Below are 25,208 nucleotides of genomic sequence, written 5' to 3' on the forward strand. Positions count from 1 at the left end.
TGTATCTTGTCTGTCCTGTCTGTACACGCTCCTAGCCTGTTCCTCCCGCCTTCTAGTGGCCTATTATCTAGACCCGCTCCTGTATCTTGTCTGTCCTGTCTGAACACGCTCCTAGCCTGTTCCTCCCGCCTTCTAGTGGCCGATTACCTAGACCCGCTCCTGTATCTTGTCTGTCCTGTCTGAACACGCTCCTTGCCTGTTCGTTCCGCCTCTCTGGGGGCCGTATTCCCAGACCCGCTCCTGTATCCCTCTGCAGTGTCGGTCTCCTCCGTACACTCAGTTCCAGTCTGAACTCTCTCCTATCCTTTACCTGTTTTGCCTCTATGTCCGATGTCCGTTCCCTTCCATTTTCTGCAGAGTCTGAACTCGTACCTAACTCCTGCTTGTTGTCTCTGTACTCCCGTTTGTGAGTTTGTGGTCCACTCGCTACTTCACTGCAAGTACCCTGTGGGCATCTGGCTCTGTCTTTCCCTTTCTGCCTGTTCCGTGTGAACAGAGCCCTGTGCCTCCCTGTCTGCACTCTAGCTGTGCTTGCCTGTACCCCTCTGCCTGTATTGTTCCTGAGTCCCGGTGTGTACTGGGTCCTATCCCGCCTGTGTTCCTACCTGCTAGTGCCTCCCTGTCTGCACTCTAGCTGTGCTTGCCTGTACCTCCCGGCCTGCATACCCGCCTGCCTGCATACCAGTCGTGCCTGTCTATACCCACCAGTCTGTGTGCCAGCCTACCAGTCTGTTCCTGTATTCCCCTGTGTGGGTCAACAGCCGTGTCCGGGGTCTGTCCTGGAGTAGCACCTGGTCCCTCTGCTCGGTTCCTCCTTGGTGCACTGGCGTCGTATGCCGTCGTGCGACCCTGGTCGGATCGGGTGAATACCTAGTTACGCCCCTCCAGGCATTCACTCTCCGGCACGGTCCAGTGGAATCACTACCAATCACACGCACACGCCGCTTAGCCCGGGCGTGTGCATAACAGCATGCTCAGGCCATGGTTCCCGTTGAGCCCCACGGCCTTCGCTCTCTGAGAAGTTTTCCAGCGAATACATGCATTAAAATAAATAAATAAATTTTTTCCCCCTTTTAGCTGAGTTCCTGGCGAATTACGCACCCGTCCAGATGGATCTATCAGCTCTCGTTCCTGCGGATCCGCCACGTTACTATGGGGATCCAAGACAGTGTCGTGCATTTGTGGAACAATGCATGCTACACTTCAAGTTCTACCCTCTTTGTTTTCCCACCGATCGGGTTAAGGTGGGATTCATTATGTCTAACCTAGCGGGTGATGCCTTGGAATGGATCAACCCCCTATGGGAAACACAGGATCCGATCCTCCGGGACCTAATGGCCTTCCTGGTGGCCTTTCTAATGGTCTTCGATGATCCTAACCCGGAGGCTCCTGCTGAAGCTTCACTTCCCAATATCCCGGAGCAGCCCCAATGGGTAATGTGTGTGGGTAGCGCAATAGTCCTCCAGCCCAATGAGACTACTGCCCACCCAGAATCCTCACAGGGTGACTACGCTTTCCGGAATACTTCTCCCAACCTCAAGAGGCAGTCCAGACGTGCTAGACGTAGAGGCAAGCCGTCACGCCAAGGTCTGTCCTCCCTGAGACCTCCTGACCCCAACCTTGAAGTCCCTACTGAAGCTTCATCTCCCTGTATCCCGGAGAAACCCCAACGGGTAATGTGCGTGGGTAGTGCACCAGTTCTCCTGCCCGAAGAGACTTCTGCCCATCCAGACTCCACACAGGAGAACTTCCTGCACCCGGCATCAGATGCTTCTCTCTCTTTAACCGGTGTGCATGTCCAAGGATGCTCCAAAGCTGTGGTTACCTCAGAGTCTGTGCACCTCTACTACCTGGCGGAGGATCCCCTGTTGCCTCCTGAATCCTCCGGGATACCACTCGATGACAAATGGAGAGAGACTTCTCTACACCCGGTACTCAATACTTTGTCCGCTTCGTCCTGTGAGCCTGACAATGGGTACCCCAAAGTGGTAGTTACCCCCGAGTCTCTACACCCCTCCGACCAGGCGGAGGATCTCCAGTTGTCTCCTGAACCCTTCGGGGTGCTACCTGGTAGCGAAAGGACAGAGACTCTCCTATACTCTGTACCTGATACCTCGCTCGCTTCGTCCAGTGAGTCCAACCTAGTGTACTCCGAAGCAGAGGTTACCTGTGAGTCTCTACACCCCTCTGACCAGGCGGAGGACCGCCAGTTGTCTCCAGAACCCTTCGGGGTGCCACCTGGTGGTGAATGGACAGAGACTTTCCTATACTCGGTACCTGATACCTCGCTCGCTTCGTCCAGTGAGTCCAACCTAGTGTACTCCGAAGCAGAGGTTACCTGTGAGTCTCTACACCCCTCTGACCAGGCGGAGGACCGCCAGTTGTCTCCAGAACCCTTCGGGGTGCCACCTGGTGGTGAATGGACAGAGACTTTCCTATACTCGGTACCCGATACCTCGCCTGCTTCGTCCAGTGAGTCCGACCTAGTGTACTCTGAAGCAGATATTTTCTCTGAGCCTCTGCACTCTTCTGACCCGGCGGGGGACCTCCAGTTGTTTCCTGAATCCTCCGGGGTACCACCAGATAACAAAGAGACAGTGACTTTTCCTCATTATGTACCTGATAACCCGTCTATTTCTTCCTGTGAGCTTGACAAGATGTACCTCGAAGCAGAGATTACCCTCAAGTCTCTGTCCCCCTCCAACCCAGTGAACGACTGGTCCTCGAATTCCCTGCGGAAGATTCTGGCAGGCCTGAAGAAGAGGGGGCGTAAGGGGGGAGGTACTGTAACATACCTGGCGGCGTCCTTGCATGGTGGTCCATCTCCCACTGTGCAAGAGGGCGCACTTGATCTCCTGTCCAGAATGTCTCTCTGGCTTCCCTCCATGCTGTCTGTTTGTGTCTGTTTCTGCTGCTTAAGGGCGGCGCCCGATCACTTCCTGCTTTTTGTACCTGCTGTGGGTCACACCCCTTGTGCGTCCTCAGCCTATTGCTGTCTGTCACCTGGTATATAGCTCAGCAGCTCCCATCTATCCCTGCCTGAGCATAGTGTTTCCTTCAGTGTGTGCTTGCACTCTGAAGGTGCCAGGTCCCGTTCCTTGTCTCCTGCTTTTTGTATCAGTTCCCGTGTCTGAACTGAGTCCTGTATGTCTCCTGCTTTGCGGTATCAGTTCCCGTGTCTGAACTGAGTCCTTTCTGTGTTCTCTTGTCTGTCCTGTCTGTACACGCTCCTAGCCTGTTCCTCCCGCCTTCTAGTGGCCTATTATCTAGACCCGCTCCTGTATCTTGTCTGTCCTGTCTGTACACGCTCCTAGCCTGTTCCTCCCGCCTTCTAGTGGCCTATTATCTAGACCCGCTCCTGTATCTTGTCTGTCCTGTCTGAACACGCTCCTAGCCTGTTCCTCCCGCCTTCTAGTGGCCGATTACCTAGACCCGCTCCTGTATCTTGTCTGTCCTGTCTGAACACGCTCCTTGCCTGTTCGTTCCGCCTCTCTGGGGGCCGTATTCCCAGACCCGCTCCTGTATCCCTCTGCAGTGTCGGTCTCCTCCGTACACTCAGTTCCAGTCTGAACTCTCTCCTATCCTTTACCTGTTTTGCCTCTATGTCCGATGTCCGTTCCCTTCCTTTTTCTGCAGAGTCTGAACTCGTACCTAACTCCTGCTTGTTGTCTCTGTACTCCCGTTTGTGAGTTTGTGGTCCACTCGCTACTTCACTGCAAGTACCCTGTGGGTATCTGGCTCTGTCTTTCCCTTTCTGTCTGTTCCGTGTGAACAGAGCCCTGTGCCTCCCTGTCTGCACTCTAGCTGTGCTTGCCTGTACCCCTCTGCCTGTATTGTTCCTGAGTCCCGGTGTGTACTGGGTCCTATCCCGCCTGTGTTCCTACCTGCTAGTGCCTCCCTGTCTGCACTCTAGCTGTGCTTGCCTGTACCTCCCGGCCTGCATACCCGCCTGCCTGCATACCAGTCGTGCCTGTCTATACCCACCAGTCTGTGTGCCAGCCTACCAGTCTGTTCCTGTATTCCCCTGTGTGGGTCAACAGCCGTGTCCGGGGTCTGTCCTGGAGTAGCACCTGGTCCCTCTGCTCGGTTCCTCCTTGGTGCACTGGCGTCGTATGCCGTCGTGCGACCCTGGTCGGATCGGGTGAATACCTAGTTACGCCCCTCCAGGCATTCACTCTCCGGCACGGTCCAGTGGAATCACTACCAATCACACGCACACGCCGCTTAGCCCGGGCGTGTGCATAACACCTCCTAACTCTACCCCCGGCACTTGATATGTGCATTTTTTAATTTTTCGAGCCAGAAGCTTTAAAGTTATGCATAGGCAGACCAGATAAGAATCATACATTTTGTATTTCCACTGTAAACCAAGACAGAAGTTTCTACTTACTTCATTTCCAAGGTACAAGATAAAAGGGACTACAGTTATGGTGAATATGACAAAAAGAGCGGGATCTTTTTAAGACTTTAATACTCACATTGGTGACATGTTCTATATCCCTCCAGATGTTACTTTCCCTGGGAAAATCTGCCAAATCTAAAAAATTGTCCACTATGATCTGGCCAATGACATCATGCCTTGAAAATCGGTCAAAATCATAAACAGAAAAATGGAGTTTTCTGGTGGGCAAATCATTATAGGAGACAGGAAATAAAAACACTTCATCAAACACTGGATTTAATGTCTTCCGGTGGACTTTAGTCTGGTGTTTTGTTTTTCGATCTGGAAGCAAATACATTTTAACATAAGGATCTGATGTTCCAGAGAAATCCTTCGCTGGCAGACCAACTGCCTTATGAATTTTTACTATAAGCTTTTCCAAGTCACAGTCATATTTAATGATAAAATTAAGTTTCCCACAAGATTTACTATTGTTCCTCCGACCATCTTCTGTCTCCACAGATCTTTGTTTATACAGTTCTGGTTTGATACGACCAATTCCAGTTAGTTGTTCTTGCTTCTGAAACTGCTGGATGTTGAAATCAGGATTTGAATGGTTCAGCTGTCTTCTGATGGAGTTATGTCTTAAAGTGAAAGAAAGTGAAAAAATTGTGTCGTTAATTAGTCAACTTTCAAGATAAGATAATAAAGACCAAAGTTTGAGTTAAACATTTTTTATATTATTAATTAAATGATGTATGTATTAATGCAATCACTTGTGTAAGTGTTTTTGTCTCATAGCCAATATCAGTTTAGTGATGGCATTGCCACTGTTCACAGGAGGGTTTGGTGTTTGCTTTACACTCCATGCACTTTCAATAACCCATAAGCCTAGTGCCCTCCATTATGCTTGTTAACAACCACCCAACAAGGCTTGGGACTCCTCTCTAAGGCCCCATAGGAGTTATATAATCTTTTTAATTGCAAATATGAAATGTTAGGCTAAGAAGACCTGAAAATTGCATGTAGAGACTAATGGTTATTTTCTGTCACACAAGCTTAAGGCTATACAATTGTAAAACTATTGTTTTGTTTCCTTGCAAAAGAAAGTGACATATTTGTAGCACAAATTTATAGCTTTCCTAAATGGCTAAAACTTCTGATGAGTTTTTTTTATTTTTTAATGTAGCTTCAAATTGCTGATTTTAGATAGGGCTTATCTAGTCTATAGCAAATAGTGGTCAATGCTTAGATCCAAAGACTATATGTAGAACGACACTTTAGTGCATTCAAAGTAAGAAAGTTAAATTACAAAAGTAAGAGACACTAAGAAAATAATAGTGTTAGATGTTAAATTTACTGATGACTGTACAGTATATAGCCAAAGTTTATAAGAGGTACAACAGCACTTTAAATACTCCAAGTTTTCTTGAGCTCAGTTAGGGACTCAATAAGACACACCAGAATGCCACAAAGAAAGATATGTTTACCCAGACTGGTCATGGTGAGCCACTCTTTTAGTTAATGGAATGTAATATGACATAAACCCTACCGTGATTATTGGAGGTCTCAGCTTGTCTTAACAGAGAAGGATGTCTTGATGAAAAATCATCAATAACTCTTTTAATACCTTTAAAAGTATTCTACAGAAGAATAACAACTCAAAACTCAAGCATAGTAAATGCAAATATTTCAATGCAATCCACACTAGTGCAGACATTTTGGTCTACAAAACCAGACCTTCATCAATCAGATTGCAGACATATAGAAAGGAACAAGGAAAAATAGTGTAGAAAGGGTTGATTAGATGAGAGCTCCATTCCCTAGTGAACACTGTTGCAGCTACACCAGCACTTCCTATGCTATTTTTCCTGCTTCTGTTATATATATTTGTAATTCGTTTGATGAAAGTCCATTTGTGTGGCCCAAAATGTCTGTAACTGTATGAATTGAATTTTAATTAAAAATGTGCAATTATTATGTTAGAGTGCTGAGTTATTATTATTCTTTTATTATGAACAGTATGGTATACTACTCGAGCACTTGTCACATAGTCAAAGAGTGCCATATAACTTTCAAAAGTATTCAAAGCACAAAACAGGTTGTATCATCAGAACTCTCAGCATTATAAGGACTAGCAACAGAAAACTCTCAAGTTGCTCTCTCATGTCAAGTGATTCTTGGCCCGCACTTCTTCATTAGTGTATTACCAGTGCAGTCACGTTAACTAAAATCATCTTTGACTTCAGGCAATAAAAGTACACCCATCTCCTGAGATCTTAAAGTTTTGAAAAGGGAAATAAAAAACTATGTATAATATTTTGCAATTGAAATTATATCATAGACCAAGTAATAATCAGTGAGTGTGTGAGATCTCAGTTTGAATTCTTTTTTAAGGAACAGTAACAAGTAATGAAAAAAAATAACAATTTGTACCATAAAAAACTCCCATATTTATTTTGTCCTTCACATTATCATTTATGCGCATGAGCTAGAGATTTTGCTATTGGATTTCTATTGGATAAGAAAGTCAGAATTCATTTATTCATTTACAAGTGTTGGTGAATTTCCTCTTTCCCTGATTTGCTTTGCTTGACTATCAAGTAGAGATGAGCCGATCTTTTGAAATTTGAATTATCTGGCTTAGCCGAAATTTCCAGAATAATTTGATTAGCAATGAATGAATTTTCTGCCTCTAATTGCATTATGAATATGTGTATAGCTCTCAGAGTTCATGTGGAGTCTATTGAACACAATTTAAGCTATATAATTCAAACACAGCCTTTTTAATGTCCACTGACTTTATCTGGTTATGGAAAAACACATAGTGAGGTAATCAGCAGCCTACTTAACCACACACAGCATCTTCAGACAAAAAATGTTCTTTTTTGGGGCAAATGCTTGCCTTTCTATTGTTTATACACAAGCGGTTCAAACAAAAGAAGATATGGCATTTTCACACAGTTGGGTGTAAAACGTATCCCTGTTTAGGGATTATTAAGAGCTTAGCACATTGCTATACAAAAAATGATAGCTTTTTACAAGTAACTTAAACATTATCATTTTAATTAGGGAGATGAAACAGTTGTATTGCTTTGAATGTGAAGAAGTTATTTTTACTCATCTAGCATTGAAGAATTATCGGTTTTTTGAAGTCCACAACTAGTTTACTAATCACAAACTTATTAGTCAATTACAAGGGCTATTCATAAACCTACCAAAAATATCCCCCTTTTTTCTGGATACAAAACAGGTTAACTGAATAATTTGTTGTTTCTCAACTATGAGTGAAAACCTATCACATTTTTGGGGTCCACAACAGGTTTGATAATCACAAGATGAAACAGCAATTACAAAGGCTTTTTATCAAGCAGCTCAAAAATTATACCCTTTTTAGGGAGAAAAAACAGGAGTACTGTTCTCAAAGTGAGGAAGCTTACACTTGTTGCCTCCATTAGAGATGAGTGAACATACTCGCTGATACTTGGATATCACTCGAATATCTGGGTTCTTGTCGGATGTGCTCGGCACTCCACAAGCATTGGCTGGTGCTCTTATCTGAAGCTTGAATCCCCACCCGCATTATTGTTGCCTGTTACACAGCCAATAAACATGCAGGGATTGCCTGCCAGTCACCATAATGGTGCAGCCATCTTGTTAGTGTGATTACTGTGATTAGCCGACTGCATTACCTCATTAGAGGTTGTAAAAGGACCTGCTCGGCCACACTCGGCACACTGAAGGGACAGTTTTGATTAGAGGGAGAGAGTAGTCCTCTAGTGGTGATACTAGTGCTAATGCTGAACCATCATACTAACAGTCCTTCTAAGGGATAATCCTGTGCTTTGCTGTTTGTATCTGATACATTCTGCATTTAGCCTAGCGACAGTTGCTGTAACAGGGAGAGTGGCAGAATACAGCCTCTAGGCAGGGCTTAGGGCTTTTCAATGGTATATAAATCTCTTAAAAACTTTCCACATTTTTTCTGGATTGAATTAGTCATCCATAGAGTTTAAAGTGCTTAGCGTTTCATTATGGTGGTATACAAAACTAAAAAAAACTTTGTTAGTCATAAATTAGTCATCCAGTAAGTTTAACGTGGTTAGTGTTACATTACGGTAGCAAATAAAACACCAAAAAAAGTTAATTTTTTTTTCTTTTTTCGATAAGTCATTAAAGATGGGCGAACCAAAATGGTAAAGTTCGGGGTCCGTACCGAAAACCTAGGTCCATGCACTTATCCAGCAAGTCCGCATTACTGTTCTGGTTCAGCAGCCCTAACATCGGGTGTTTCCCACACTGTCATCTATGTGACAGCGTGAGAAACACAGACTCTGATCAACGATAAGTTTGTTATTGCTGGTCAGAGCACTGCGGTTCCCATGCTATCATACAGATTAGAGCATGTGAGCCAGCAGCTCTGACCAGTGGAAAAAAAGGTTGCCAGCACTAAAAAGGTTACTGCCAATCACAGCCATCGGCTGAGTAGAGTGGTACTCTCATCAGCGTATGCCTGGTCTCACTGATAGCAGCGAGAGCAGGCGAGACTGATGAGAGTATTCATGAGCCAGCACCGGTGCAATAAATAAATAAATAATAAAAATGGCTTGGGTTCCTCTCTATTTTTGATAACCAGCACAGGTAAAGCTGACAGCTGAGGGTTGGCTATCAAAAATAGAAGGGTGTCGTATTTTTAATCTTTAAATAATTGAAAAAAAAAAATGACTTGTGGTCCCCTCCATTTATGACAACCAACCAAGCTAAAGCAGACAGCTCGGGGCAGGTATTATCAGGCTAGGAAGGGACCATGAATATTTGCCCTCCCCAGCCTAAAAATAGCAGCCCGCAGCTGCTCCAGAAAAGGCGCATCTAATAAATGAGCCAATTCTGGTGCTTTGCACATCTCTTCCCTCTTACTCTGGTGCATGGTCAAGTATGGTAAAATTTGTGGGGTTGATGTCAGCTGTTTTATGGCCCCTGACATCAAGACCACGGGTTAGTAATGGAGAAACTTCTATAAGACACGCCCATTACTAACCCCATAGTCATATTGTAATAAATACACAGCCAGAATAAAGTCCTTTATTTGAAATAAACACAGACTTCTTTATTTGAAATAAACTCCCCACCCTTTTTTACCCATTTATTATTATAAAATAAAATATAATAAAACACAATATTTCTCACCTGTCCACTGATAATCCATTAATAGCCATGTCCCATGACGATCTGGATGGTTTGGAGAAAAGTCACATCAGAGATGCGACTGCTCTCCAAGCCAGCCAGCTCACATTCACACACAAGTCTATTTGACATAAAGGACTTTATGTGTGGTTTTTATTAACATTTGACTTTGGGGTTAGTAATGGGGGCATCTTATAGATGTCTCTCCATTACTCACCTGTGGGCTTGATGTCAGCTGATATTGCAAAGCTGACATCAACCCCGCAACTATTACCCCACCTGCCACCACACCAGGGAAAGTGGGAAGAGCAAGGCTAAGCACCAGAATTGGCAAATCTAATGGAGGCGCCATTTCTGGGGTGGCTGAAAGATTGTTTTATTAGTCTGGGAGGTGGCCAATATTCATGGCCCTTTCCTAGGCTATTAATATTAGAATCACAGCAAAAGCCCAAAATTATAGTCTGATTTGTTATAACAATATGGTACAGCAAAAAATCTGAGTGAAATGAAAAAAAAAATTTATTAGGTCATTTAAAATAAATCTTCAAAGAACATTTTAATATTGTTAGTAGAGATGAGCGTTGTGCTGCTGACCATAGGCACTGGCCCACCCACCTCTTCAGATTCAGAGAGACAAAACGGTTGCGCATCACTGCATACTACCTCTTCTTCAAATTCTCGAATTCTGCTTGGCTGGCCCCCTCTTTCCAAGCCAAGTGATTCAGAGAACAGAAGTAGAGATGGCTCCTGTCCAGGGCTCCCTGACTGCCTGGGCAATTTGGCAGGTGGTGAAGAGACAGATGGGTGCTCTTCAGTGCTCAGGACTAGAGATGAGCGTTGTTCTACTCGAACTGTTCGCCAATCTCAAATTCGAGCTGTTTTGGGCGGTGTTCGAGCCGTTCGGCGAACACGAACAATTTGAGAAAAATTCGGCTGTTCGAGGTTATGTTCGATAACTGTTCGTGCACCAAAATCATAACTGGATTTTTTCTCAGTAATGATGAAAATTAATGTTAATACGCAGTTTGAGAGTACAGCGGGGTGGGGGGAGGGGCAGGGGATGGATCTCTGCAGGAACAATGAAGATCTCCATTTTTTTTTCTCTTTCCCGCATTTGCAGTGGGGAGGTGCAATCTGTCAGCCTATCAGCAGCGCACACACGGAGCGAAGTGCTTTTTTTCACACAAGCAAGGGCATGTGTCATTGGCAGTGTATGTCACATGTCCTTGCCCTATAAGACCAAGCCATTTTCCCCGTCGCCACCATTTTCTCACTGCTGCAGCTGCGTGTTAGACGGCACCGCATGTTGCTGTGTGCGCTATACCTTGTTAATTTCAAGCCAATTTTCGCACAAATCTACAGATAGCTTGGGAGTAGGGAATAGTTGTGATTGCAGTCCTTTTAAGGACTAGGTTACAGCATTTCCTACGACTTTTATCAGGCAGGTCTGTGCTCTTAAATAGATAAATTGTGGGAGTAAAGACTAATTGTAATTGGAGTCCTGTTCAGGACTAGGTTACATCAGTTCCTATCAGTTTTTGCCAGGCAGGTCTGTGCCAGTGCTGTGCAAGTTTTTTTCACAGCATTTGGCTGAATCTAGCAAAGCTAATCCTTTTTGGCCTATTGCAGAGTGTGTTAGTCAGTGGAGTAGCCTATCTGTGTTGCAAGATATACCACCTGTGTATAGAATACCAATTTTTTTACTGCACCTAGTGAAGTAAAATCTTTTGGGCATAGCATCATTCTATTAGTCCATCTATACTGACCTCCATCAGGTTGCAAATTGAATATAATTTTTTTCTGCATCTAGCTCTGAAAAAATATTGGGCTTCTAGCTGTGTGTGGGACTTGTTCTATTAATCCATCTATACAGACCTCCATCAGGTTGCAAACTGAATATATTTTTTTCTGCATCTACCTCTGAAAAAATATTGGGCTTCTAGCTGTGTGTGGGACTTGTTCTATTAATCCATCTATACAGACCTCCATCAGGTTGCAAACTGAATATATTTTTTTCTGCATCTAGCTCTGAAAAAATATTGGGCTTCTAGCTGTGTGTGGGACTTGTTCTATTAATCCATCTATACAGATCTCCATCAGGTTGCAAACTGAATATATTTTTTTTCTGCATCTACCTCTGAAAAAATATTGGGCTTCTAGCTGTGTGTGGGACTTGTTGTATTAGTCCATCTATACTGACCTCCATCAGGTTGCAAACTGAATATATTTTTTTCTGCATCTACCTCTGAAAAAATATTGGGCTTCTAGCTGTGTGTGGGACTTGTTCTATTAATACATCTATACAGACCTCCATCAGGTTGCAAACCGAATATATTTTTTTCTGCATCTAGCTCTGAAAAAATATTGGGCTTCTAGCTGTGTGTGGGACTTGTTCTATTAATCCATCTATACAGACCTCCATCAGTTTGCAAACTGAATATATTTTTTTTCTGCATCTACCTCTGAAAAAATATTGGGCTTCTAGCTGTGTGTGGGACTTGTTGTATTAGTCCATCTATACTGACCTCCATCAGGTTGCAAACTGAATATATTTTTTTCTGCATCTACCTCTGAAAAAATATTGGGCTTCTAGCTGTGTGTGGGACTTGTTCTATTAATCCATCTATACAGACCTCCATCAGGTTGCAAACTGAATATATTTTTTTCTGCATCTACCTCTGAAAAAATATTGGGCTTCTAGCTGTGTGTGGGACTTGTTCTATTAATCCATCTATACAGACCTCCATCAGGTTGCAAACTGAATATATTTTTTTCTGCATCAACCTCTGAAAAAATATTGGGCTTCTAGCTGTGTGTGGGACTTGTTCTATTAATCCATTTATACAGACCTCCATCAGGTTGCAAACTGAATATATTTTTTTTCTGCATCTACCTCTGAAAAAATATTGGGCTTCTAGCTGTGTGTGGGAATTGTTGTATTAGTCCATCTATACTGACCTCCATCAGGTTGCAAACTGAATATATTTTTTTCTGCATCTACCTCTGAAAAAATATTGGGCTTCTAGCTGTGTCTGGGACTTTTTCTATTAATCCATCTATACAGACCTCCATCAGGTTGCAAACTGAATATATTTTTTTCTGCATCTACCTCTGAAAAAATATTGGGCTTCTAGCTGTGTGTGGGACTTGTTCTATTAAACCATCTATACAGACCTCCATCAGGTTGCAAACTGAATATATTTTTTTCTGCATCTACCTCTGAAAAAATATTGGGCTTCTAGCTGTGTGTGGGACTTGTTGTATTAGTCCATCTATACTGACCTCCATCAGGTTGCAAACTGAATATATTTTTTTCTGCATCTACCTCTGAAAAAATATTGGGCTTCTAGCTGTGTGTGGGACTTGTTCTATTAATCCATCTATACAGACCTCCATCAGGTTGCAAACTGAATATATTTTTTTCTGCATCTACCTCTGAAAAAATATTGGGCTTCTAGCTGTGTGTGGGACTTGTTCTATTAAACCATCTATACAGACCTCCATCAGGTTGCAAACTGAATATATTTTTTTCTGCATCTACCTCTGAAAAAACATTGGGCTTCTAGCTGTGTGTGGGACTTGTTGTATTAGTCCATCTATACTGACCTCCATCAGGTTGCAAACTGAATATATTTTTTTCTGCATCTACCTCTGAAAAAATATTGGGCTTCTAGCTGTGTGTGGGACTTGTTCTATTAATCCATCTATACAGACCTCCATCAGGTTGCAAATTGAATATAATTTTTTTCTGCATCTAACCCAGCCAATAGTTTTGGCCTAATGCCACAGTTTGGCCACTCAGCTCTGCTCGGTTCCCATCCATTGTTATTTTGTGCAAACAACTCCAGAGTTGTGAATTAGTTAACCACCAAAATGAGTGGAAAAAGGCCTGCTGCTGGTGGAAAGGGGAATAGGCATGTTGGGAAGGGGAAAAAAGGTTGTGTCCGTGGGGTAGGCGTTAAAGCAACAGTAACATCTGCAGAAGAAAGACCATCTTCCAGCCAAACTAAAATGTCTACTTCTTTTAGCGGACAATGTGATAAGATCCCTTTCTTACGGCCACGCCAATCGCTACAAATTCCAGATGAGGCACAAAAACAGCAGGTGCTTCAACGGATATCAAGTGCTCCTTTAAGTGGGCTCTCCTCCACATCAACTTCAACATCACAAATACTCCAGTCCTCAAAGGTGTCACCCCAATCGCACTTGCTTCCTCACAGCTCCCAAATCTCCAGCTGCCCGTCTGAGTATGAGGTAGAACAGATGGTTGAGTCTGCAGAGCTGTTTACTCATACTATAGCCTGGGAATCAGAGGTCGACTCCAGCGCTTCTGTGAATCCAGACGAGGAAATGATCTGCACTGATGCCCAGAATCTTTATGAGTCGAATCCAGGACCAGACGCAGAAGGTTCTGACCATAATGTAGACCCTCATTCCCAAACTGTAACTCCTGTTGGTGGAGACAATGAGGAAGACGATGATAAGACTCAAATACCTGATTGGAGCGACAACTTTAGTTTTTTGTCAGGGCAGGAACAGGTTGGCTCTGAGGACGACGGGTGTGATAACGCACAGGGTGATGATGATGAAGTTGGAGATCCCACTTACTGTCAACCCACAGTCAGCCAAGAGATGAGGTCAGCAGAGGAGTTGGAGGAAGATGCTAGTGACGACGAGATCAGGTTGCGCCTTCCTGGACAGAGACGTAGTACTGGAAGCACGTCAACAACTGCATCCTCAAACACAACTCTGCCTCTCACCACAAGTCGTGGTGGCTCTTCAGGTCGCATGGGTGCTAAGCCTTCCATAGCCTGGGCATTTTTTCAGATCGATAAAGATGACCCAACTCGTGTTATCTGTAACATTTGTCAGCAAAAGCTAAGTAGAGGCCAAAAAATACATAGTTTGAGTACTTCATGCATGAACCGGCACATGGACATGAAGCATAAGTTGCAGTGGGAAGCTCAGTGTGCTACAATGCGGCCTAGCCGGCCGGGCCAACCACCGTCTGCCATATCTTGTGCATCCGCGGCCTCTTCATCCTCTGTGACTGGGGGGACAGCAGTCACACCTGTTTTGGGGCGCAGACCTGCCACCTCTTTACCCGCAACAGCCAGCGTGATTGGCAGGTCATCATTTTCTTTGGAGGTGGTAACACCAGCTGGTGTTGAGCGCTGTCCGACATCGATAGCACCACCTTTGGATCAAGGCAACCTAACATGTCCGCCTGCATCTTCCTCACAGACCGGCAGTTTGCCGGGGACACCCTTATCAACCCCGTCTAAGCACAATAGCCAGCCCTCGGTCCCTCAGATGTGGACAAGTAAAAGACCATTTCCTCCTAGCCATGAGAAAGCTAAGAGGTTGAATTTCACCATCTGCAAGCTCTTGGCTACAGAAATGCTGCCTTTCCGCCTGGTGGAAACAGAGGATTTTCGAGACCTTGTGTCCGTCTCAGTGCCCCAGTACCAGATGCCCAGTCGGCACTACTTCTCAAAGAAAGGTGTGCCTGCGCTCCACCAGCATGTCGCACACAACATCACCGCTTCTTTGAGAAACTCTGTGTGTGACAGGGTGCATTTCACCACAGACACTTGGACGAGTAGGCATGGACAGGGGCGTTACATGTCGCTGACTGGGCACTGGGTAACTATGGTGACAGCAGGACAAGGGGCTGCTGTCCAAGTCTTGCCGTCCCCACGAGTTGTGCGTCAATCCTCTTTATGTCAAAGTTCCTCCACTGCTTCTGCCTCCTCAACCTCCTCTCGGTCTTCCACCTGCACCCAAAGCCTGTCTGGTCATGCCACAAGCTTTCTAACTGCGCAGAAGGGATCCTGCACACCTCCTTACTATGCTGGCAGTAGGGCTCAACGTCATCAGGCGGTTTTTACATTGAAATGTCTGGGAAATGTGAGTCACACAGCTGAGGAGTTGTGGTCAGCTCTGGAGAACCAATTTCATGAATGGTTGTCTCCACTGGACCTGAAACCAGGGAAGTCCGTGTGCGACAATGCTGCAAACCTGGGTGCGGCCCTTCGCCGGGGCAATGTCACACACGTGCCTTGTATGGCTCACGTGTTGAACCTGGTTGTCCAGCAATTTTTAGCTAACTATCCCAGACTAGATGGCCTTCTGCAGAGGGAACGGTCGCTGTGTGCTCACTTCCGCCGTTCGCATCCCGCAGCTCAGCGACTTACATCTCTACAGAAGTCGTTGGGCCTGCCACTTCACCGGCTAAAATGCGATGTGCCTACCCGGTGGAATTCAACTCTGCACATGTTGCAGCGACTGTGGCAGCACCGACAAGCCCTGGTGCAATACGTTCTGACGTATAGCCTGGGCCAACGAGATTCAGAGGTGGGGCAAATCACGCTGGAGGAGTGGTCTCAGATCAGGGACCTATACACCCTTCTGCACAGTTTTGAAATGGCGACGAAGATGTTTAGTGCTGACGATGCCATTATCAGCATGACTATTCCGGTGATTTACATGCTGGAGCACATGTTAAACAGAATTCGGAGTCAGGTGGTGGCACAAGAGGAGGTGGAGAAAGTAGAGGAGGAGGAGTTGTATGCGGAAGGGCTAACATCTGCAAGGTCCAGACGGTCGGCAGCACCAAGGCGGCAGGCATGTGAGGGTGGGGGAGATGGTTTTACCAGGGCGCATGGTAGCAGTCAAACTAGTGAGGAAGGTGCAGGAGCCCAGGAAGAAGTGGAGGACGAACTGATGGAAGACTCATCAGATGAGGGAGACCTTGATCACATTTCTGTTGTGCGAGGTTGGGGGGAGAGGACAGAGGAAGGAAGCATGATTGTTACCTCGCCACCAACACAACAGGGACTTGGTGATCCTGGATGCGCAACACACATGAGTGCCTTCTTGCTGCACTACCTGCAACATGACCCTCGAATTGTGAGAATTAGAAATAATCCTGACTACTGGGTTGCCACACTGTTAGATCCCCGGTACAAAAGTAAATTTGCAGAAATTATTCCTGCCATAGAAAGGGATGCACGCATGCAGGAGTATCAGCAGAGACTGTTGCAGAATCTTACATGTGCTTTTCCACAAAACACCAGTGGTGCACGTAGTGAATCTCACAGTTCTAACTTGCCAACCGTGGGACCGTCGAGTGTTCAGCACTCAAACCGTAACAGAACCACAGTATCTGCTGGTAACATCAATTTTGCGGAATCATTTCACCACATTTTTAGCCCATCCTTTGCAAGGCCACAGGAGACAAGAAGTCTGACACATAGTCAACGCCTAGAGACGATGGTACAGGAGTATCTCCAAGTAAACTTTGAAGCCACGACTGTGTCACTGGACCCTTGCTCTTTTTGGGCTTCCAATCTGGATAAATGGCCGGAGCTAGCCACTTACGCCTTGGAGATCTTGTCATGCCCCTCAGCCAGCGTTCTGTCTGAACGTGTGTTCAGCGCTGCTGGTGGTGTGCTGACAGATAAGCGCACGCGGCTCTCCACTGATAATGTAGACAGACTCATGTTCATAAAGATGAACAAATCATGGATCCGAAACGACTTTTCTACCCCTGTGTCATCCTGGGGAGAGTAAAAGCTTGATGATTGGTTAAAATCACCCTACCAACCGTTTTAAGCTTTCAAATTACTAATCATGTTTATCTGTATCTTGGCTGGAAAATAATTTGGGCTTTGTAGCAGTGTGCAGCACTGATTCTATTAGGTCATCTATAATAAGCTCCACCAGATTTAAAATTACTAATCATGTTTATCTGTATCTTGACTGGAAAATAATTTGGGCTTTGTAGCAGCGTGCAGCACTGATCCTATTAGGCCATCTATACTAAAGCTTCACCAGATTTAAAATTAATAATAATTTTTAGCTGCATCTAGCCCGGAAAATAATTTTGGGGCTCCGAGATGCGCAAGACACATAAGTGCCTTCTTGCTGCACTACCTGCAGCATGACCCTCATATTGTCAGAATTCGAAGTAATCATGACTACTGGGTTTGCCACACTCTTAGATCCCCCAAACTTTTCGATCAACCTTTTCATTTTAATAAAGACCAAAAAAATAGTCATTTTTGAAATTATAAGCATTAGCAGGTTGTTAGAAACTGAAATCAAACAGTTTTCAACTCAAAACTTTATTCTAGGTGATGTTACATTTTCACATAGGACCCTTGTTCGAAAGGAGCTTCTGAACTCTCTCGTCCATTGAATTTGTCAGGTTTTGGATGGTTTCTGCTTCAATTGTTTTGCATGAGGACAGAATACCCTCCCAGAGCTGTTGCTTAGATGTGAACTGCCTCCCGCCATCATAGACACTCCTTTTAATGATGCTCCAAAGGTTCTGAATGGGGTAGAGGTCAGGGGAGCATGGGGGTGACACCATAAGTTTGTCCCCTTTTATGCCCATATCAGCCAGAGATGCAGATGTTTTATGTGCAGCATGAGATGGTGCATTATCATGCAGAAAAATGATCTTGCTGTGAAATACACGGTTCTTCTTCTTGAACCATGGCAGGAAGTGCTGTTTGAGAAAATCCACATACATTATGGAGTTCAGGGATCCTAAAGGGGCCGACAATCTCTCTCCCCATGATTCCAGCCCAAAACATTACTCCACCTCCTCCTTGTTGGCGCTGTAGCCGTGTTTGCGTGAGGTGTCCATCAACCAGCCATCCTCCACTCCATCCATCTGGACCATCGAGCGCTGCACGGCACTCATCCGTGAACAAAACAGTTTTGAAATCAGTCTTCATGTAATGTTTGGCCCACTGGAGCCGTTTCTGCTTGTGTGAAGTGGATAGAGGAGGTCGACAGGATGGCGTATGCACAGCTGCAAACCTCTGAAGGACCCTGCATCTTGTTGTTCGGGGGACGTTGGAGGCACAAGCAGCTTCAAAAACTTGTCTGCTGCTATGACAAGGCTTTTTTGCCGCTGCTCTTTCAACCTGACGTAATTGCCTGTTGGAAAGAGTCCTCAATTTGCCCTTATCAGCACGCACACGTGTGTACTGTGAATCAGCTACATACTTCTTGATTGCCAAGACTCTTCATCCTGATCATCGCACAATGTTGATTGTAGTCATGCCTTGACCTAAACACTCCACAATTTGTTGCTTCTCAGCAGCCGACACATCCTTTTTCTTTCCCATTTTGGCAGAAAATGTAGGCTGCTTAATAATGTGAGACAACCTTCTTAAGTAGTCTTGCCTTTCATTGGACACACCTGCCAAACTAATTAGCACAGGTGTCTGCAATTGCTTACAGTGATATAAAGAGCCCTGACACACATCACCATCAATGAGTTTAACTGACAAACAAACAAATTCTTCCCTTATCACTCCTAAATACTTTTTGCATAATAATTTGGAACGCAGTGTACATGTGCTTTTCCACAAAACACCAGTGGTTCACGTAGTGAATCTTACAGTTCTAACTTGCCAACCGTGGTCTGTATGGAGTTGTTCAATAAAGGGCCCAAAATTAAGATAACATAGATGGGAGAGGTCTCTATGAATAGGAATTCCTAAGTATTTGATACCCTGTGAGGGCCAGGCAAAGGGAAAGTTGGACTGGATGGAATCCTATATGGATTTGGGGAGGGAGACATCGAGGGCCTCAGACTTCGCTGCATTGATTTTAAAATTTGACCATGTAACAAAGTGATCTATTTCAGCCATAACAGCATGGATGGATATTTGTGATTGAGTGATATATACTAGGACATCATCAGCAAATAGAGAGCACTTGTACTCGGTGCCTCCCACCTCAATCCACCTAATATTGGGGTTATGGCGAATTGATGAGAGCAGGTGCTCCGTCACTAGGATCTATAAGAGAGGGGACAGAGGACATCCCTGCCTTGTCCCATTGGTAATTGTGAAAGGTGATGAAAATGTTCTGATGCACCCCCTGGGCCTTGGGACACCCGGAGCCGGACCCTTTTTGGTGGATGCTGGTGGTTGTAGTCTTCGTGGCGGCGACCCGGTTCCGTGGCTCAGGGTGGTCAAACCAGTGGCGGAACTATTTATGTGGTTTTGATGTTTAAATGTCCGACTACGCCACCCGTGGATTGCGGTCAGAGTGAACCACCGCTGCAGGGCAGACCGCTGAGGCTGGTGTTGTGGGTGCAGCAGAGCGTAGCATAACTCCCCACGGGAGGAGTATAGCCTCAGGGCAGTGTATGCGGAGGATGGGGGTGATGGTGCAGGGCAGCAGCAGTAATGACACGGAGTCAGTGATGCAGTCCAGGGCCTTTACTCACAGTTCTTATTATCCAGACCACGTCTGCAGGTAACGGCTGCCCACGTCGTACTGTGCTCACCAGGTGAGGGGCTCAGACAACTCCCAGATAACTTTGGAGCGCTTCACAGGACCCCCTTTGTGTGTCCTTTGTCTGGCCTTTCTTACCAACCCTTCTGTCCGGCTGCCTCGGGCCTCCTCTTGGTAAACTTGGCGCCAGTTTCCCTGACCCTATGTGGTGCCTTCCTAGCGGGTGTAGCGAGGGGCTGCGCCACATAAAATGTCACAGCCTCCGGTTTCTAGCTGAGGGTCGTTTCCTGCCTCCACTAGTTTCGGGGACCGGTCTCTCCCTTTGGCCTGACCCCTCCACGCAGGTGGATTCGGGCGTGCGGTGGCGACTCGCCCGTCCGCACCCCTGGGATCCCTTCATTCCTCGTTCCTGGAGCCTTCTCCGCTCCTCTTCCTTCCTTCTCCCTCTTCCAGGCCTGGGCCTCTGTTACTAGGCCCGCCTCCGGAGCAGAGCTCATGCAGAGCCCCTGCTCCCTGCCACTTCTGCTCAGACTTCTCTGCACTGAACTAAGATGGTGCCCACCTTTTATACTCCCTTCTCAATGCACCCAGGAACTGCTTCCTCCCTGCTCCTGCACTACAGGGTTCCCCTTCCTCAGTGTTCCCTCCCCCCACTCCAGCCAGGGACAGGGACTGTCGTGCCCATCTCAGAGGCATATTGGTCGCCCTGCCCCACGGCAATGTGGCGTAATGCATGCAGGTGTCGGGTCCTGATCCACACTCCATCCTTACCTGAGAGTGAGATATCACACCTCTGGGTGAGGTGCAATACCTCTGTAGCAACCGAGCCCTCAGGGTGCTACAGTTCCATTTATCTTCAGCCTAGGTGACGTATTGTGATACAGGGCCATGATTTTGGCTATAAAAGGGTCCCCTAGACCCCTACCCCAAGCTTTTTAAGAGAATCATATATGGCGTGGCAGGAGACTCTATGGAATGCTTTCTCAGCATCCAACGAGAGTATCTAATTACAAATTTTTAACTGCATCTAGCCCAGGAAATACTTTGTGCCTAGTAGCAGTGTCTGCTAGTCAGCGGATTATCCCGGCTGTTAAGCAAGCTACACCACCTGTAGTTTAGACACTTAATTTTTTCAAAGGAAATGCTTCGGGACCATGGGATACTCAGTGAAGAGCATCAGGAGGCACCCCAAGGCATAGGGGCTGGGACTGGCAGTAGGATGCCTTGCGGTGGACAGCCGAGCTCGATCCTTTTAAAAGCTTTTTAACTGCAGCAGCTTTAGTGGACGCTACTGGAGCTGGAATTACGCGGCTGCTGGCATGAGACTTGCCCTCCAATAGATCCTTGTAAAAGGATTTAAAGTGTATTCATTCAAATTAGAGAGACAATTTAAATTAAAAAGCTTAGAGCTGCCTCCACCACAGGGGGGCTCGCTCGACCCACCAGCGGACAGGCACCAGTATTGGGAGAGGGGGGCACAAACCCGGCGACACGGAGGTGGCACGGGCAGGAGCGGACTGGCCGTGTCGGCTTCTCACTTTTTGGATTTTAGAAGGGCATGACATGCCTATATCTGTGTCTCCCCCTCCTTTTACTCCTCCACCTCTTTTATTTTCGCATGACTATATGTACTTGTCACTTTTCCATGTGTTAGTTATGTCTTCTGAGCAGTTTGTCAGCTTTTGGACACCTTTGAAGGTGTTTTCTATGTGTTTCTATGTGTTTTTGTTTGCCTGCCATTGGTTTTAACGGTGTTCGAAGGTGTTCGACGAACAGTTCGGCGAACACACGGGTGTTCGACGAACCGAACCGAACTCGAACACTACGGGGGTGGCTCAACACTAATTGTTAGTGCAAATTAATTGAAGCAAGATAGGGGCTCTATGGGTGAGATCGTTCTAAATTATTAACCTTATGAAGCCAATGTCAATCATAGATTAAGGGCCCATTTATTTGGTATAGTTTAAATTGTCTGTCAAATCATTATTATTCCATTGGAGAGTAACCCCTATGAATTGAAGGGGCTTTATGCTATGATTATGACTAGTGATGAGCAACTTTGCTCGATGAATGTTCTAAAGTTTCAAATTCGACACGAATATGGCACATTCGGATTCGTAATTGGAAAGGCGAGCAAAATTTCATAAAATTGGAAACTGTTCGACGAATAAGCATGGTAACGCGAATACGGGGCAACCACAGTGTTTTGAACAGTTTTGGTAGCATAGTGCAAGTGTATGTTGAGCTGGGAGATGTGGTAGCTGAGTGTGGGGGCTGTGAAGAGCTCAGAACAAGTCAGATCAGCGGCCTGCTTTTTTTTTTTATTCTGTAGTCTGTAACTTTAAGTCAGGAAAGCGTGGCAAGCCAATCAGAGTGCAGGAAGCATCCACACTGTCCAGAAAAAAGGGCTTGTGCAATTGGCTGCTAAAATCAAATGTCCTCTCCATATAAAAACTGCCCATGTTCCCTCAGCACCATGACCTGTTACGGCCAATGTGATTTCCTAATTGATACCTTCCCTCTACCCAACCTACCCAGAAATCCCATGATCCCGTCCCTGAAATAAAGACTCTACAGACTTTATTTGTTGGATAAATTTGGCCACAGCGGCCGTTTATTAACAAACAACAAATAACAATGAAATAAATATATGTATATAAATATATGGAGGGAGGGTTCTTGGAGCTAATAGATCTGGCTTTAATATTAACTATAAAAATAAACCGCCATGTTACCCTCAGCCGTTCAGCACCAGCTCGAGGGCACCAAAACTTCCACATTCCATGGAAGGCCAACCAACAAAATGCTCCCGAGGTAAAACCCCGTCCAGAGCCCATAACCGACTGCCAGATCACCCCCCACTCAATTTAAAATGACCTGGAATTTTTCCAAATTCCTTCCACCATCAATTCGGTACCAACTCCAAGAACCCCACCCCCTGCCAACCACGAACAGCCTTGAACCTTAGGCTCGTGAGTGCCCCAAAGCCACCAACGCCCTTTCAATCCCTTCCTGTATTGCAAGGGCCCAAATATCCATACCGATATCATTGAGATGGACCCGTCCTTCAACCACAAATTTCCAACCCCCGCTTCCAACTCAAAGTGCCTGACACTTATGCCACCATTCCTTGACACAAAGCTAGACACTGCCTTATTTAATTTTATTCGTGCCCTATTTATGCCCTGTTCCGATCTGACCGCCCGCCATTTTTTCCTGGGCACTATATCCGACCAAACCGTCAGAACCCCCGGGAACGAGGTCCACAATCTCAAAAAATCGAAACGGATATCCCGAATCAACTCTCTCATGGGCCTTGCCCCCAAACCGTTCCCTCCCAAATGCACAACCAGAATATCCGGCGTTCTATCCAATCTCGCCGCTTTATGAAATTCCGACAAAAAACGGCCACATACCATCCCCCTGAAACCTAGCCACCTTATAACCACTTGTGCCCTCGGGAAGCCCAATTGCCTACCGTCACACCTTACGTCAGCATGGAGCGCCATCCAATGTACATACGAATGTCCAAAAATCCAAACTAACGAGGGAACGCCACCTAAAAGAATAATAAACAAGCATATTCAACAACTGTTCAACAACTCACAAATGAACAAGTCCTACGGTATTTAACGGCGAACGTATGTCGAATAGTGGTCCGAACTCCATCTTCCAATCCGCTTTATCACATCCGCCCCCAAACTGCGCCTATCAGCCTCAGACGCTGCGCCAATCCTAAAGGAATGCGAGCCATAAACACCTGGGCTAAGGCTCAACTCCTACACCCCCTTTTTTAGGACCGCTATAAACTGGAAACGGGAAAGAATTGACCCATCGCAATGACGTAAGAGTGGGCCAGATCTACCTGACCACAATTGCCAATAAGCCTCCAAGCACCTTTTTGGACACATCAGAGCCCCATCCACTCTACCTAACACAACGCGCTTACCTCTACCAATCTGATCAGTTTTTGACCGTCTAATCCAGAAATCGATACCTCAGGCCCAGGCCCAGCAACTCATGTCTTCGGCTAATAGACCTCCCCCCCTATTCCTGCTGGGGATGACCAACTCACCCACTCTCATCGCCCCGAAAAAAGGTAAAGAAAAGGCTAAGTTAAACAGAGCCGCCTCAAAAGTGGAACAACAAATGCTTTCCAAAACCAGACCTAACCTTTCCAACATACTAAATGTGACTGGCCTCCGCTTATCCAAACTCTTGCTACCTTTTTGAAAACCTCTGAGTGCCTGCTTGACTAAAAAAGATTTAGTAACATCAGTCAAACCCTATAACTTGAAACTGAATGCGAGCCCAGCTACAAATTTACCAATTCTGGATGTCGACCACCCTAAGTCCGCAGCCTTACCGACAAAACACAAGACCGCCAACGTCCTATCCTCGTCACTCTCTAATGCCCCCCACTGTGACACCCAGCTTTGCCATACTCACCACGATGCCTCATAAGCAGACCAGGTTGAACTCGCCAAAGACTCCTGGATCAATCTTCCAGCTCGTCTGAAACCCGCTGCCCAAACTGCGAAGAGCATTCCATTCCTGCGACTTATGCCTCCGGTGTCAGTGAACGGAAACGCTCCCACTGGAAGCGAGACAAAGCATCCGCTATAGAATTTTGGCCTCCTGGCACATGTACCGCCGAAATCCATGCATTCAGCTCCAAGCACCGGAATACCAGTTCCCTGACCAGCTTAGTAACCGGAGGAGACGAAGCTGACAAGCTGTTAATCACCGTCACCACACCCATGTTATCGCAGTGAAACCTGACACTTCGATTCAAAAAGAAATCACCCCAAATCGAGACCGCAACTACAATTGGGAATAATTCCAACACAGCGAGATTCTTTGTAAGGCCCCTCTCCTTCCACGAATCGGGCCATTTACCCACGCTCCACTTTCCTTTACAAAAAGCTCCATAGCCAGCACCGCTTGCCACGTCCGTGTAAATCTCACAATCAAAGCTGTTCAAAAACTCCTGCTGAATCAATGACCTGCCGTTGTAATTGTCCAAAAAACGCTTCCACACCAACAAGTCCTCTCTATGCTCTCTATTCAAACGAATAAAGTGATGCGATGCCCGCACTCCCGCAGTTGCCCTTGACAACCTACGACAAAATATTCTACTCAAAGGAGAAATGATCGCACCTTCAACCGGTAAACTATCAAAAGGCCCCGCCATATGACCTAACTCCACTTCCTTTGCCAACTTAGCACCGGCAACCTCTGGATGCAACAAAGCAGACCTCAAGTTCTTAACAGAAAAAGGAACCGTTTAGCCAGGAGGCGGGATCCTGAAACCTTCTAGAAAACCATCACTAATAATCCTGACCTTCAATTGATCAGGATATCTACTTAGAAAGGGGAC

General features: G+C 45.8%; 1 protein-coding gene across 1 annotated transcript in view; it reads right to left on the reverse strand.

The window, feature by feature from the left end:
• The window catches only part of SYT9 (synaptotagmin 9), a 743,011-nt gene that overhangs the window by 637,668 nt on the left and 80,135 nt on the right, over nucleotides 1-25,208 (reverse strand). The window contains exon 3 of the mRNA XM_073659413.1: nucleotides 4,479-5,025. Coding sequence (XP_073515514.1) covers nucleotides 4,479-5,025 — 547 coding nt within the window. The remainder of the gene's footprint in view (nucleotides 1-4,478; nucleotides 5,026-25,208) is intronic.

The sequence above is a fragment of the Phyllobates terribilis genome, unplaced genomic scaffold (assembly GCF_046119375.1).
Source record: "Phyllobates terribilis strain yellow unplaced genomic scaffold, ASM4611937v1 Scaffold_13__5_contigs__length_258822181, whole genome shotgun sequence".
Lineage (NCBI taxonomy): Eukaryota > Metazoa > Chordata > Amphibia > Anura > Dendrobatidae > Phyllobates > Phyllobates terribilis.